We start from the raw sequence: 14191 nt of genomic DNA, 5'->3' as shown, positions 1-14191 counted from the left end.
CTCAGCCCATATTCTGTGATTCGGTATATCTCCTCACTTAATAGTAGGAACAGTAAGAAGGAGTACTGGCTCCTTCCAAAGGAAAATTGAAATCACCTAGTAGAGATTAGTAATTCAGACAGTAACAAAGAAGTATGACTTGATAGCAAAAACCAAACCTCATTCACTGTGCTGACTTCAACAAGAACCAAAAGTTTTCTGAGGATCATTACTAAGCTAGATGATACCTCAGAAACTATGTGGTCCAACCAGTCTTCAGAATATTAAAGAAGTGGCTTCTTTGAGTTGTCCCTTCTGAGACTTTCTGATGATTCTACTAAAGGTGATGCTGCCATTCAACAAATAATTACATACATATATACATTTGTGCATTCTCAAAAGAAGGGACTTGATTAAAAATCTGACTTGCTTTCAGCTAACTATAACTTTGTGGGTCACCAAAATGTCCATTTTAGGGGGGAAAAAACACGTCTCCAAGTCACCTATGACAATTTCAGTGACTCCTGAACAACAAATGAGGGAAAACAGAGTTCCAGAGCCAAAAACAGATAAATGCTTGTAGATGAAGTGCCTAAGAGGTGTTCTTGAAAAAAAAGAGCAAAACTTCTTTGCTTTCCCATCTTTCCTTTCTATTCTTTTTTTGGGGGTATGTTTAATGTCTTTACTCCAAATTGGAAGGGGAAAAAGGAATGTCAATAGGGAGTTCAGAAATGGATTTCCTATTAACCTCAATACATTTTCTTCTCAAGCCAAAGGGGAGATGAGGAATATTAGAACAATAGATCCTAATGTCAACAACTTGGAAAAAACAGGGTTTTTTTCTCTCTATGTTATCAAAATGACTTCTAGAGAGTGGTGCAAAAGGCCCTTTCTATGATTGAGGTTTGTTTCAGAAATAAATTCTTTACCCAACATGTATATTAATCACATGCTAACTGTTTATATACCTTCACTTATTTAACCAACATTTTTGTTATCCCTCTACCAGAAAGAGTTTCCTGTTCCTGAACAGTTTAAGACAGCATGGGATGGATCCAAGTTGATCACTGAACCTGCAGAAATTGTGGGATAATCTCTTTTGGACACATAGAATCCCACAGGTCACCTGAATAAAGAATAGCAGTATCAAAGGACTAGAAGTAGCAACAGCCTAGACTTCTCTAGTGTGGGCCTTCAAGCAACTGCTCCATACTCTAGAAACAGGAATATTTCCAGCTCGCTTTAATAGGCATTCTGAAACCTTTGAAACCGCCTCACAGTCTGCATTCATTTATAGTTCTGATCCTAAAAGATGCCATGTGAACATAAAAGAATAAAAGAAAAAATACAGTCCCCTTATATCACTGGTTATGGCAGAATGACTGATAAGTCAGAATATTGCATGATACAGTTGTACAATCATATTCTGTTGCATTCCATTCTTATGTTAATACTAGTTGAAAAAATATTAATAACAACCTTGAAGAATGTAAGATGCTGTTCCTTTTACCCAAATCATGTATAATGAAGTGAAAATGTGCCCAGGAAAGTGTGTTGGGTTTTTTTGGTAACATTATCCATTAAATTTTGTCAGCTAAAGTATACATATTTCAGTAAAAACATATCTGCCAGTAGTAACATATCTGCCAATATTTTATCACACTTTTTATTAAAGATGTAGGGAAAGTCCACCTTTGGATGCCAATTTATAGTTACTGGGACCTCCCTCTTAGTTACTGAAAATTAAAAGAAAAATTCTGGATTTTTTTTTCTAGCAAATACACTCGTTTATTTAAAATTCTGCCCCATCACCAGAAGAGTTTTACTTTTTGTGCCTTCTGTCTTATTATTTGGTGGGGGAGGTAGTTTCTTTTACACATAATACCTCACACTCTTGCTCTAAAGATCAAGAAAAAAATTTTTTTAATTTGGTACCTATTAAGCATCAGATGCCTTGTAAATGACTTCCACTTTAAGGTCATTTCATACCTAAGTAGACTTTTGACTCAATTTGTTTTGCATATTGTACTACTTTTCTGCTTATAAAACTTATAAAACAGCCTTCAAAATGCATATGACAAGCCATAGATTTTTCTTTATTAATTCCTAACAAAGCCTAAGGAATTGATTCTGATTTGGCTCCCCCAACTCAGTTTTGTAGATCTGGTAGACTCTGCTTTTCTAAGCACTGAGATAGACCTAGTATGAATTTGTGTATTTTTAATTCATAATACTGAAAAATCTGCATATTTTTGGATCACATGTTATAATACTTTGTGATGATGAAATCTTAGTGATATGCTTGCAGAAGTAGTAATGAGAATTCACATATATGGGTATATATATATGAATTCATAAATATGTATATGCATATATTGCAACCTTCAGGGTATATTGTTTCCGTTTTTTTAAATATCTAGCTATCGCTATAGTACTATAACAACCAGTGCTCATGTAACAAGGTTTTGCTAACAAGGTTTTGTCTATATGTATAATGTTGTGGCTTTATAGTAAAGATCATTTTTCAAGGCTATTCTGAAATAAAATGAGAGTATAATTGTTTAAATACTGACAATAATCTGGATGTTGAAATTTTTTCCCCCTCTACAATTTTTCTTTTTTCTTGAACCCTTTCCTGATATAGTTGGATTTGTTAGAGACAGCTGTGAGTCTGTCTAGTTGAATGAGAGTATTTTTGTAGAACAGAATCCTATCCAGCACCCCTGGAAAAGAGTTGTTTTGTTTCCTTGAAATAGATAATATGAGGCCATCTGCATTTGAAATGCAAGACACTTTAGTTATATTGTCAACCACAAAATTCTACAATCTCTTTTTATAATTCATTGCTTCTTTGTCATAAAACAATTAGAAATATATGTTAGTGAATATTAATTTCCATAAGATATACATCATTATTCCTAGTGGCTTACAAAACAAATTATATATGTACATTATTTTATTCTACTACTAGAAAGACCCCATAACAGAAGCAATGAAATTACAGTTATCCCTTCCACATTGTGACTTTCCCCATTGAGTTTCAATGTATTTCAAATATGCATAAGAATTAAATGGGAATTTTTTTGAGACTCTTGAGGAAGCCACAAATGATATGCAAAGACCAGCAGACAACATAGAAAAACTTTAGAAACTCAGAAATGCATGAAATGTATGCATAGTACTGTAAACATCTCATAAAAGAGAAAGATAAAATTCAGACTTCTTCTCTGGTAGAAAAGGAAACCAAAAATTTTACATGGATTTTCCAGATCCTGAGAATGCCATGCCCCTAACACTCACATGCCCCTAAACTGCTCTCTCCATTGAGCCACCTTGAAATTAAAAAAGGAAAGAATAACTATTATTCTCATTTTACAAATGAAAAAATGGGCACAAATGCATCAAAGATCACACATCTAGTAAATAATAGAATGAGGACTTGAACTCAGTGCTCACTAATCATAATAATAGTAGTAATGGTCACATATATGTACTAGGGTATGTAAAATAATAAAACCCAAAATATCAAAAATATTAAGAAATATTAAGGATTGTCTGAATTCTAGTTACAAAGATAGCTCTGACCTTACAAGTGAAAGGAGAAAATGCAGGATAAAAATACCAATAAATTATACAAGAGAGAGTAGGCTAAATTCAGAGGAATCATTCAGGCAAAATGATAACAAAAAATATGAAAAGAGAGATAAATTACATCCAGGAGTTAAGAACAGGAATAGGAGAGGCAACTAGTACAAGCACAAAGGCATTGAGTAGGTTTAGAGAAGTTGAAGAAGGTTGAATGCCAGAGTAAGGATTTTTCCTATTATTCAGTAGACAATAGAGAATCATTTAAGATTTTTAAGTAGAAACTAATCATAAAAGCATTTTGGGAAGATTGCTTAGGCCACAGTGGAGAATGGTTTTGAAAGTAAATAGGCTAATAATCTGGTAGTGACTTAGACCTAGAGTATACAAAATCAGTGGACTAAGTTTAGGTACATAATACACAATAGTCAATGACCATAGTAATCTAGTACTTGATAAACCCAAATATTCAGACATGAGGGGTAAGTATTCAGTATTTGATAATAATTGCTGGGAAAAATGACAAGAAGTTGGTTGAAACTAGGTATAGGCCAATATCTCACACCATATACTAAGATAAAGTCAAAATGGGTACACAATTTTGACATAAAGAGTGGCATTGGGGTGGCTAGGTGGCGTAATGGATAAAGCACCGGCCCTGGCGTGAGGAGTACCTGGGTTCAAATCTGGTCTTAGACACTTAATAATTACCTAGCTGTGTGGCCTTGGGCAAGCCACTTAACCCCGTTTGCCTTGCAAAAACCTAAAAGAAAAAAAAAGAGTGGCATAAACAAAATAGGAGAGCATGCAAAAATTTACCTGTCAGATCTGTGGATAAGGGAAGAGTTTTATGATCAAACAAGAGATGGAATCATGGGAAGTACAATAGATAATTTTGTTTTATTGTTGTTCAATTATGTATGACTCTTTGAGACCCTGCATTTTCTTGGCAAAATTTCTGGAATGGTTTGCCATATCCTTCTCAAGTGAATTAAGGCAAACAGAAGTTAAGTGACTTGCCCAAGATCATGCATGAAGTGTGTCTTAAAACTGAATTTGAACTCGGGCTTTTCTGACTCCAGGCCCAGTGCCCATTCCAATGAGTCACCTTGAAATTAAAAAGATTTTGTACAAATAAAATCAATGTAAAGAAATTGAGAAGGAAAGCAGATAAGGGAGATAAGGGGGTACAAGCAAGTTTCTCTGATAAAGGCTTCATTTCTCAAATATATAGGGAACTGATTCAAATTTGTAAAAGAGAGAGAGAGAGACATTTCCCAGTTAACAAAAGTTTAAAGAATATGAACAGATAGTTTTTAACAAGAAGAAACCAAAGCTATCAACAATCACATGAATTCACTATTTAAATCCTTATTGATTAAAGAAATGCAAATTAAAATAACTTGAAGCTACCACCCCACATCTGTCAGACTGGCTAACATGACAAAAAAAAAAAGTAATAGCAAACCCTGGAGGGGATGTGGAAAAATAGATATACTAGTGCACTGTTGGTAGGATTGTTAACTGGCCTAATCATTCTGGAGAACAATTTGGAACTATTCCCAAAAGGCCTGTTACTCCAGGGAGGGTGTTCTATCCACTTTACTACCTAGCTGTCACCTAGCTGCTCCCTACCAAGTCCTTTCAATACTTTGATTATATCTTTCATAATCTCCCATTCCATCAAATTCTTATTTCTTGCTTGTTATAATGATTTCCTAATAAATCTCCCTGTCTCTAACCTCTCTCCCACACAGTGTCCTTGACATTACTGCCAGATAAATATCCTTTAAATCCTGCCTTAATCATGTTACTCTTTTGCTCAAGTATCTTCAGTGGGCCCTCATTACCTACATAACAATTTTGGAATTTCTAGCCCTCCAGAATCTAAATGAAACTACCTTTCTACTCTTATTTTTCACCACTGCCCAACTCAAACCCTTGTTCCAATGAAGCACATATTTCTGTACTTTTGATTATACTGGAGACTGCAGTGTATTTGAAGTCAGGACTATCATTCAAATTCTGATTCCATTATTTAATTGTGGACAAGCTCTTTTGGCTTCAGATTCCTTGTTTTTGAAATAAGGGATATCTAAGGTTCTTTCCAGATCTAAGCCTATAATACTTTCACTTAGAATGCCCTTCTTCCTCTCTTTCTCACTAAATTCTAATGGTGCCAAAAAAAAGCAATAAAAGTAAAAGAAGTGAAAAAGAAGTCTGCAGAGTTCAAGAATTATTTCTCTAAAGATGGATAGTATTTTTCATTGTGAGTTCTTTGGAATTCTCTTGGATCATTATATTGATTAGTGTAGCTAAATCCTTCACAGTTGAACCTCACTTTAATATTGCTGTCTTTGTGAACAATATTCTCCTGTTTCTGCTCACTTAACTTTACATCAGTTCATATACTTCTACCTAGATTTTTCTGAAACCATCCTGCTTCTCATTTTCTTTACTTTTTTTTGCAAGACAATGGGGTTAAGTGACCTGTCCAAATTCTGACTAAATTCTAACTATCCAACTCATTTTCTACTTCCTCCATGAACTCTTTCCTAATTAACTTCAACCCACATTGATTTTTTTGCTGCTAAAAGAGTTATTCTCTTTGGGCCACATAGTCAAACTCTGAATATGTATCTTCAGATAAGTGATATGATCTCTCCCAGTGATATTATAGACTCCTGGAAGACAGTGGTCATATCCTCTTCTTCTTCTCTATGTCTCCAATACCACCCTGCCTTGCTCTCCTCCACACATTTAGACAATGCCTGCTGACCCAGTGCTATATACATAATGTGAACTCATATTTTGTTGATTTATTTATTAGGGAGAGTACAGAACTGACAGCAGGTATAGACACCTGTCAGGTGTCTTTTCTAAACATTTATAATAAACATACATATGACAGAAGCATGTTTCAAATAAAATAACAGATTTGAGTAGCATTTTTAATTTAGTTTTATACTATTGGAGAGGATTGCTTTAGACATTAAGACAATAATTAATTCAGAAATCCATAAGTATTTTTATCAGGCAGGTTTATTATAAAATATTTTTAAAGCTCTGACAATTTTACCATAATTCTTTTCTTGCCAGTATGAATGGATGACATCTGTTAAAAAACAACTTGATTGACCATTTGTCTTTTCATTCACAAGTGTAGCTCAGTTTCCCATTTTGCCTATTATGATGTATGCATTCATGCTGGAAAGGTACCTAGAACAATGAACTAATGACCATATCTGGATTTCCATCAATATTCTAATTCATATTGCAAAGTGTGTGCATGTGTAGGTATGTGTGTTGCCCATATTGCTTTATGTGTATGTTCATATGAGTTTGTCAAAAGTCAGCTCAAAGAGGGAGTGTGAGGAGATATCTCTAAACTCTCATCCATCCCTTTCCAATGGAAAAGGAGATTGAAATTGGGAGTACTATTTTGGCCCACTCTATTCTCTAATACCTAATATTGAACTAGAATTTACTTCTATTTCCTCCTCTATTCACAAATATTTCTAGTCTAGGAGAAATTATTTTTAGGTATAAGTTTCTCTCCTGGTATCCATCCCTTAACTGGGGAGTGTCCTAAGCTATGTCAGAAAACTTGTTTCCCTTCCCACTAAATGCTAATTACACAAAGACCATAATAAATCACAAATATTGAATTCTCAATATTGCTTGTGAGTATTCTGGAAGTCTAACCCATGTTGAGCTGCTATTGTCTCATCTCCAGCTCCAAGAGTTTTTCTGCAGCTTTAAAGCTGCAGAGAAAAGTTTTAGAGCAAGAGGCTACCTGGGTCATTAGCTGTGAGAAAGCATACTAAAATTTTATGGTGTCATATGAAACTGTGAAGGAAGACATTAGCTACTAATGTGCTTCAATAGTGGCAGCTTAGGGAAATATATAGTGTCTGACTTATAGTTAGAAAATCCATTCAGATCCTGCTTTGCTATTCCAAAATTGACAAATCATTTAAATCCTCAATTTCCCTCTCTTCACTTGCAAAATGGAAATAATGATGCTTGCGCAACCAATTTCACATAGTTGTTAGAAGAGAAGCAATTTTCAAAGAATTGTTTAAAAATATTTTATTGTTGTTAGTTGTAATTGTAAAGTAACAAACTAGCACATGGCCTATAAGAGGAATTTCTTTATTTTCTTTACTTTGGAGTCACCCATACTCACCTAAATCTTGAAAAACTCAAGTATGCTGATTGTGCTAGAGCAAGGGCTAGAAACCTCCAGCCAGTATAAAGCCCACGAAATTATTTGGTCTGGTACCACCAAGGCAACTAGAGGGGAGACACAAAATTCAATAAATCTAGGAGCTTTTTTAGAGTTAAGATTTTTTAAGTTGCTAAATTTGTATGGTTCACAAATGATGTTATAAATGTCCAAATGGTCCTGGGCAGAAAAAAGGTTCCCCAACCCCTGAGCTTTTTCTTATTGTTAATTGTATTTTTTAATTACTAAGAATTTTTTAAGTTCCTGTGTGCTAGACACTGGGAAAAATAAGGACAAAAATGAAACAATGTTAAATATCCTAAAATTATATGATGATCTAGAAGACAAGGAAACTATTACCTTGATAATGTGCCATGCCAATAAAATGTATATGGGGAGCGGGGGTGAAGAAGAACAGAATGGGCTCTGGTACCAAAATGAGCCAAAGTACATTGATCAAATTCAACAAATAACGTTTCTATTCTCCATTTTACCTTGACTACACAGACAAATCTAATGGTCAATTACCTGATTTTTTTTAAATGAAACACTTTAATGAAGAGATTGTCTATGACTTTGAAGTTCAGAAAGTGATGTTCTCTTTAACAATATAAGGCAAATGAATAGAGTTACCACAGTATTACATTTGGGATAATCACATCAATAATATGGTCTACATTTTCCAAGCTGCCTCTGTCAAACAACAAGCCAATTATGTAACCTTGTGCTAAATATATATATATATATGTATATATATATATATATATATGTATGTATGTATATATATATACCATATATTCTACAGGAAGAGTCAAAGATTTTATTATGAAGTTAGAGTTGATGCCTACAGGGTTCATTATAGAGTGATGAAGATAAAATGAAGCCTGAAGTAAAAGTCTATTAATAAATGAAATTTATGGTATATATTGAAGATAGTGTGAGGCCATGAAAAGAACACTAATCTCTGAATCAAAAGACCTGTGTTCTAATTATGGCTCTGATACTATTAACTAACTACATGACCTTAGGCAACTACTAGCCTTTTTTGGAGCTCAACTTCTTCACCACTAAAATTAGAGATTAAACTACATCATTTCTAAGATCACTTCAGTTCTGAAAATTTTATGTTTACAATAAAAACAAATATAACAGTCCCAATCTATCATCAATAAGTCATATACTTTCACCTCTTCTGGTAATGATTGTAGATTAGCCACATTATATCCACCAACTCTTCACCCAGTTCTCCTTGTGAATTTAGAGATACAATTTTTAGAAACAGATGAGAGCAAAGCTTAATCTATTCACACAATAAGAAACCATGACCTTGATTTGACTAACACTGTCTTCTCACTAGCCAACTTAACTATAAAATTATAGATCTTCTTATACTGTAAAGATAATTCTTTCCATAAAATGTTTTTAAGGCTGGGTTAATCTAATCAAATAAATGAAGAGGTCATAAATGAAGTGAAAAGAATCCTACCAGAATGATTACCTGTGTGACCTTGGATAAGTAAGAAATTTATCTATGTACTTTATCATATATCAGGGATATGAATTCCTTAAAAGAATTTTTTTAAGAAGAACTCAAGCCTATGTCCTCAATAGAGCTTTCTCTAAATACAGATTGCAGATTGTTGAGCATCAATGGCCTTAATCTCAGTAGTTGCAAAAAAAATACACAAAAAAACTCTATACTTAGAATGTAAAAAGGACCATCAGGGGAGGATATTTAAATAAGACTTCAGAAATCATATTAAAAAGTTAAAAACAAGTCTAGTTTATTAAAATGAGGTCATGTGATTTGATAGTCAATTATTTGCCAAGTATCAGCAGAATTCTCTTCTACTCTAATATCTAACTCCTTTTCAAATTTGATATAATATCCATCCTGCTTCCATATATTTGCACAGATTAACAACAGCAAAAGTGTAATTATGATAATAATAGCCTCTATCTAATACCTCAAGATTTTCAAAATTTTTATACTTAGTGTGCCACTTTATCTTCACAACAACCCTAAGTTAGGTACTATAATTATCCCCATTCTACAGATGAGGAAATTAGAGGATTAGATAAGGGAAGAGCTTAGAAAGAGAAGAGAGAGAGAAAAATTTACTGCTTCCTGGCAAATCAATTACAGTCATATATTTTACAAGGATGCAGCCTAAAAGAAACTAAACCAATTAATACCTTTTTCATTCAATTCTTGAGGCTCTGTTCAAGTTTTCCTTATTTGAATGTATTTTTTGTAGAGTTAGTCTGCCCTAAAGAGATTGGATGATGGACTAGATGTTGGCAAGAGAAAATCAAAGGGAGGATTTGGGACTCCTAAGAATCACTTAATAGAAGAATTTGTACTTGATTCAGAAGAGGCAGAAAGCAGCAAGGGAAAATGCATTTCTGGTAAAGGCTGAAACATGCTGAGGAGGGTAAGAACGAGACAGAAGAGTAAGAACAGTGATTACTAGCAGGCCTGTTGTGCTGCAGAGATTCATTTGTTAATATTCAGTCTATGAAACAAAATTAGGCTTTGAATTTTCTAAAGGATTCTAGAAATTGTAGATTTGGGAAAGGAGAGTAGAGGAGGAGGGGTGAAAGAAAGTGTAAAAGAAGAAAACTATCCCCCCAACACATTGATTGTATTAAAAGCATAATCAACTTGATCCTTTGGTTCACAAGATATTTTAATCCAATTTTAGTTTTCTTGGATTTTAATTACAACTTACTCTGTGAAATACTTTGAACTCAGACTTAAAAGTGAGTAAAATAAGACTCAAAAGGAGAAACATAATAAGATACCCTGTCCTGCTCCTTTTCAGAGGTAAGAGATCCATAATTATGGTATATTGAAAATAATTTCATACTTTTTTAAAGTATTGATCAATTAAGATGCTTCCTTTCAAAAATATTATTTTTTTATTTTTTTTTAGTTTTTTGCAAGGCAAATGGGGTTAAGTGGCTTGCCCAAGGCCACCCAGCTAGGTAATTATTAAGTGTCTGAGACCGGATTTGAACCCAGGTACTCCTGACTCCAGGGCCAGTGCTTTATCCACTGTGCCACCTAATCACCCCTAAAAATATTATTTGTTAAATAGGATGATTCTCTAAAAAGGGGAAAATACAATTAAAAATTATGGAGATGTTAAAAAACAATTGATATTAATAAAAACATTTTTAATGCAGCGAAAAGGTCAAATGAAAAAATTGCAATAAGTGCCACCAAACTAAAATAAAAATGAATTATTTTTAAATGCATTGAAAACAGAAAATAGCATCCAACAGTAGTGTGGGGATAAACTGATATTTCAAGTATTATGTCTATAACATCACTTTTGTAGGGTTAACGAGAGAGGATGAAATATTTGTTAAGAAGATTCTGTGATTCATAGATGCATTACAGACTATCTGGAAAGAAAAGTAAAGCAATGAGAAGTTTGGGGAAATGGATTATAAATCTAGTTCAGAAAGAAAGATTAAAAATCAGTCAAAAAGAATTTATTCAGAATAAAATCAGAGATTTAGTGTTGGAAGAGACTTAGAGGTCATCAATCCATAACCTTTCCCTTCCTCATTTTACAAAGAAGGAAACTAAGTCCCAAGAATCATAACTGGCTTGCCTGGTAGGGTGGGATTTGAACCCATGTCTTCTGATTCCCTACTTCATTCAAAGGTACCATGTTAAATACTTGGGACACAAATACATGAAAAAAATAATCCCTGCTGTCAATAAACTTGCATTCTACTGAGAGAATAAAACATATTTAGAAATACATGTGATCTGTAGCCTAAGGCCCCTAAAGACTTGATTCACACAAATGAGATCAGACCTTTTGGGCTGATCCACAAACTTTATTTTCTTTATATTATCACTTCCATCACCTGGAGTTGCTCCAGGAAAAATCTCCAAATACACTCATGGTATATAGTTCATGTTGAGTTTTTCCCAAATATAGTAATAGTAGCCAGTTCCTATACAAATTTTAAACGTGGAAAATACCAATATTGTATAGGACAGTTTTTCTTTCATTTTTCAACCCACAGAAACCATATAAGATGCAAAGGATTCATCATATTCCATACACATCACATAAAGCAATCAGTCAGCTCATCAGCTCTCCTTAGAAGGAAATTCAATGTGGAGATGCCATTTGAAGCAATGCTTTGAAATTCCGATGACTCTCAGAATCCTTTACAATCTTTTTTAGATTCCTGCACTTTGGAATGTCAGCACAAACAGTTCAAGGCAAACAGTATTCATGTGGCTCTACCTTCAAGAGAGCAGAATGGGGACTTAGATCTAGCTTCCAGTCTAGTCTGAAACCTCAGTTGAATAAACAGAGCGGAAATCCAGGACCAAAGAGGAGTAGTCACTATTAATCTGAATTTGCAGTTTCCTGCTGGCTGATAGTGACTGAATCCATAAAATCTCTACTGGAACTTTCATTAGGAACAAACCCTGGGAGTTTTGCTCCAGCCCAAAACTGAGGCAAGAAAGCAGACTAAAAGGACAATGAGATCACACCATTTGGAAACAATAAGATCCCAGCCTGAGTTGTTGAAAATTCTGGAATAGTACAACACTCAATACCCCCAAGAAGATAGAACTCAAGAGGACAAAAAGCTTAGTATAACCATTTCTCTCACAGAGAGTGTGGCCTTAACATAAAGTCCAAAGTCAGAGAGTAGTTTGGAATAATGAACAGGGAAAGAAAAGAAAAAGAAAACTACCATAAAAAGCCTAAAACACAAACCCAGAAGAGAATGGCTCCAAACACACAATAAATAAAAATTCCAAACTATTGCCAAGGTCTGTCAATTTTACCTTGACAATATCCCTCAGATATGCCTTCTCCTCTCCTCTGGAGCTGCCACCCCTGTAGCACAGGATTTCATCACCTCATGCTTGGATTATTACAATTGCCTGTAGTGGGTCTGCCTGCCTCAAGTTTCTCCCCATTCCTAGGATAGGAAAATGAATCAGAAGCCAGAATTCAAAAATATGTTGTTTATAATAAACATACTTGAAACAGAAAGATGTATACAGAGATAAAAATAAGGAACTGAAGAAGACTCTATTATACTTCAGATGAATTGGGAGAAAAAGGCCAAGAACAATTAATATTTCTCCAGTTATGTAGATGTTGGGTTTCTTTTGGTAGAAGCATTTTATAATTGCCTTCATATAGTTTTTGATTATGGGTTGGAAGTTAGATTCCTGAATATTTTTAGTCTGAATTTACATTAAATGGATTTTCTTTATATCTTCCTTCTGGATTCTGTTGGTAATAACCAGAAATGCCAATGGTTTATGTAGATTTAATTTATAACCTTCAAAATTTACTTATTCAGTATCATAACAATGAAACTACCAAAGGGTTATTTTATAAAATTAGAAAAATAATAATGTTCATCTTGAGGAACAAAAGAACAAAAATGTCAAGGGAATTAATAAAAAAAAAGTGGGAAAGAAGGTCTAACAGTACCTGATTTCAAATTTTCTTATAAAGATTTATTCACCAAAACAATCTGATACTGGGTTAAGAAATATTAGGATAGTGTACAATAAGCTCAAAGATTCTAGTTATTTGGGGCAAGAATTTACTGTAGACATAAACAAACAAAACTAGAAAACAATCTAGCAGAACTAATTACAAAAAAAAAACACCTCACACTGTACAAGATAAGCTCCAAATGTGTAGCTAATTAAGACACAAAGAGTGTCATCATAAGCAAATTAATAGAACATAGAAGAAATTACCTGTCTGATCTATGGATAGAGAAAGATTTCATGAGCAACTAAGTAATATAGGAGTCCATAGGAGGTAAAATGGATGATTTTAAACATAATTAAAAGTATTTTTCACAAACAAAAGTAATGAGCTAAAATTAAAAGATAAATAGGAAATGGGGAGATCTTTGTACCAAGTTTTTCTAATTAAGAACTCATTTCTTACATATGGATTAAATTGAATCAAATTTATAGAAGGTATTCCCCAACTGATAAATGATCAAATGATATGGCTGGCAATTTTCAGGGGGATCTGTAATTTACTGGCCCTTGAGTTAGAACATTAGACCAAATAGAAAAAAATTTTAACTGAATGAAGATAAATGTAAACTTTCACAAATAAAAGATAGGGAAGGAGCTAGACAATATTTTGCCTGATTCCTCTTGTCCAATTACATAATTTTGACTATTATAAATATACCAAATAAAAATAAAGGAAATATGAAAAAGATGCTAGCTACATCCAGAAAAAGAACTGATAAAAGAAAGTACAGAATAATTTAATAGATACATACCTAATGTATGTATCTAATGATAGCAATCTCTAGGGTGAGGGAAGAAAAAAAAGAACAAAAAAAATGGAGGGAATAAAATGTTGTACGTGG

General features: G+C 33.6%; 1 protein-coding gene across 1 annotated transcript in view; it reads left to right on the top strand.

The window, feature by feature from the left end:
- CAP2 (cyclase associated actin cytoskeleton regulatory protein 2) overlaps positions 1–10651 on the top strand; it is a 201747-nt gene extending 191096 nt beyond the window's left edge. The window contains exon 13 of the mRNA XM_074207229.1: positions 989–10651. Within this exon, the coding sequence (XP_074063330.1) occupies positions 989–1072 (84 nt within the window). The 3' untranslated portion in view covers positions 1073–10651. The remainder of the gene's footprint in view (positions 1–988) is intronic.
- Positions 10652–14191: the final 3540 nt, after the last annotated feature.

This window comes from Macrotis lagotis, chromosome X (genome assembly GCF_037893015.1).
Source record: "Macrotis lagotis isolate mMagLag1 chromosome X, bilby.v1.9.chrom.fasta, whole genome shotgun sequence".
Lineage (NCBI taxonomy): Eukaryota > Metazoa > Chordata > Mammalia > Peramelemorphia > Peramelidae > Macrotis > Macrotis lagotis.
This window is presented reverse-complemented; position numbering and strand designations above follow the sequence as displayed.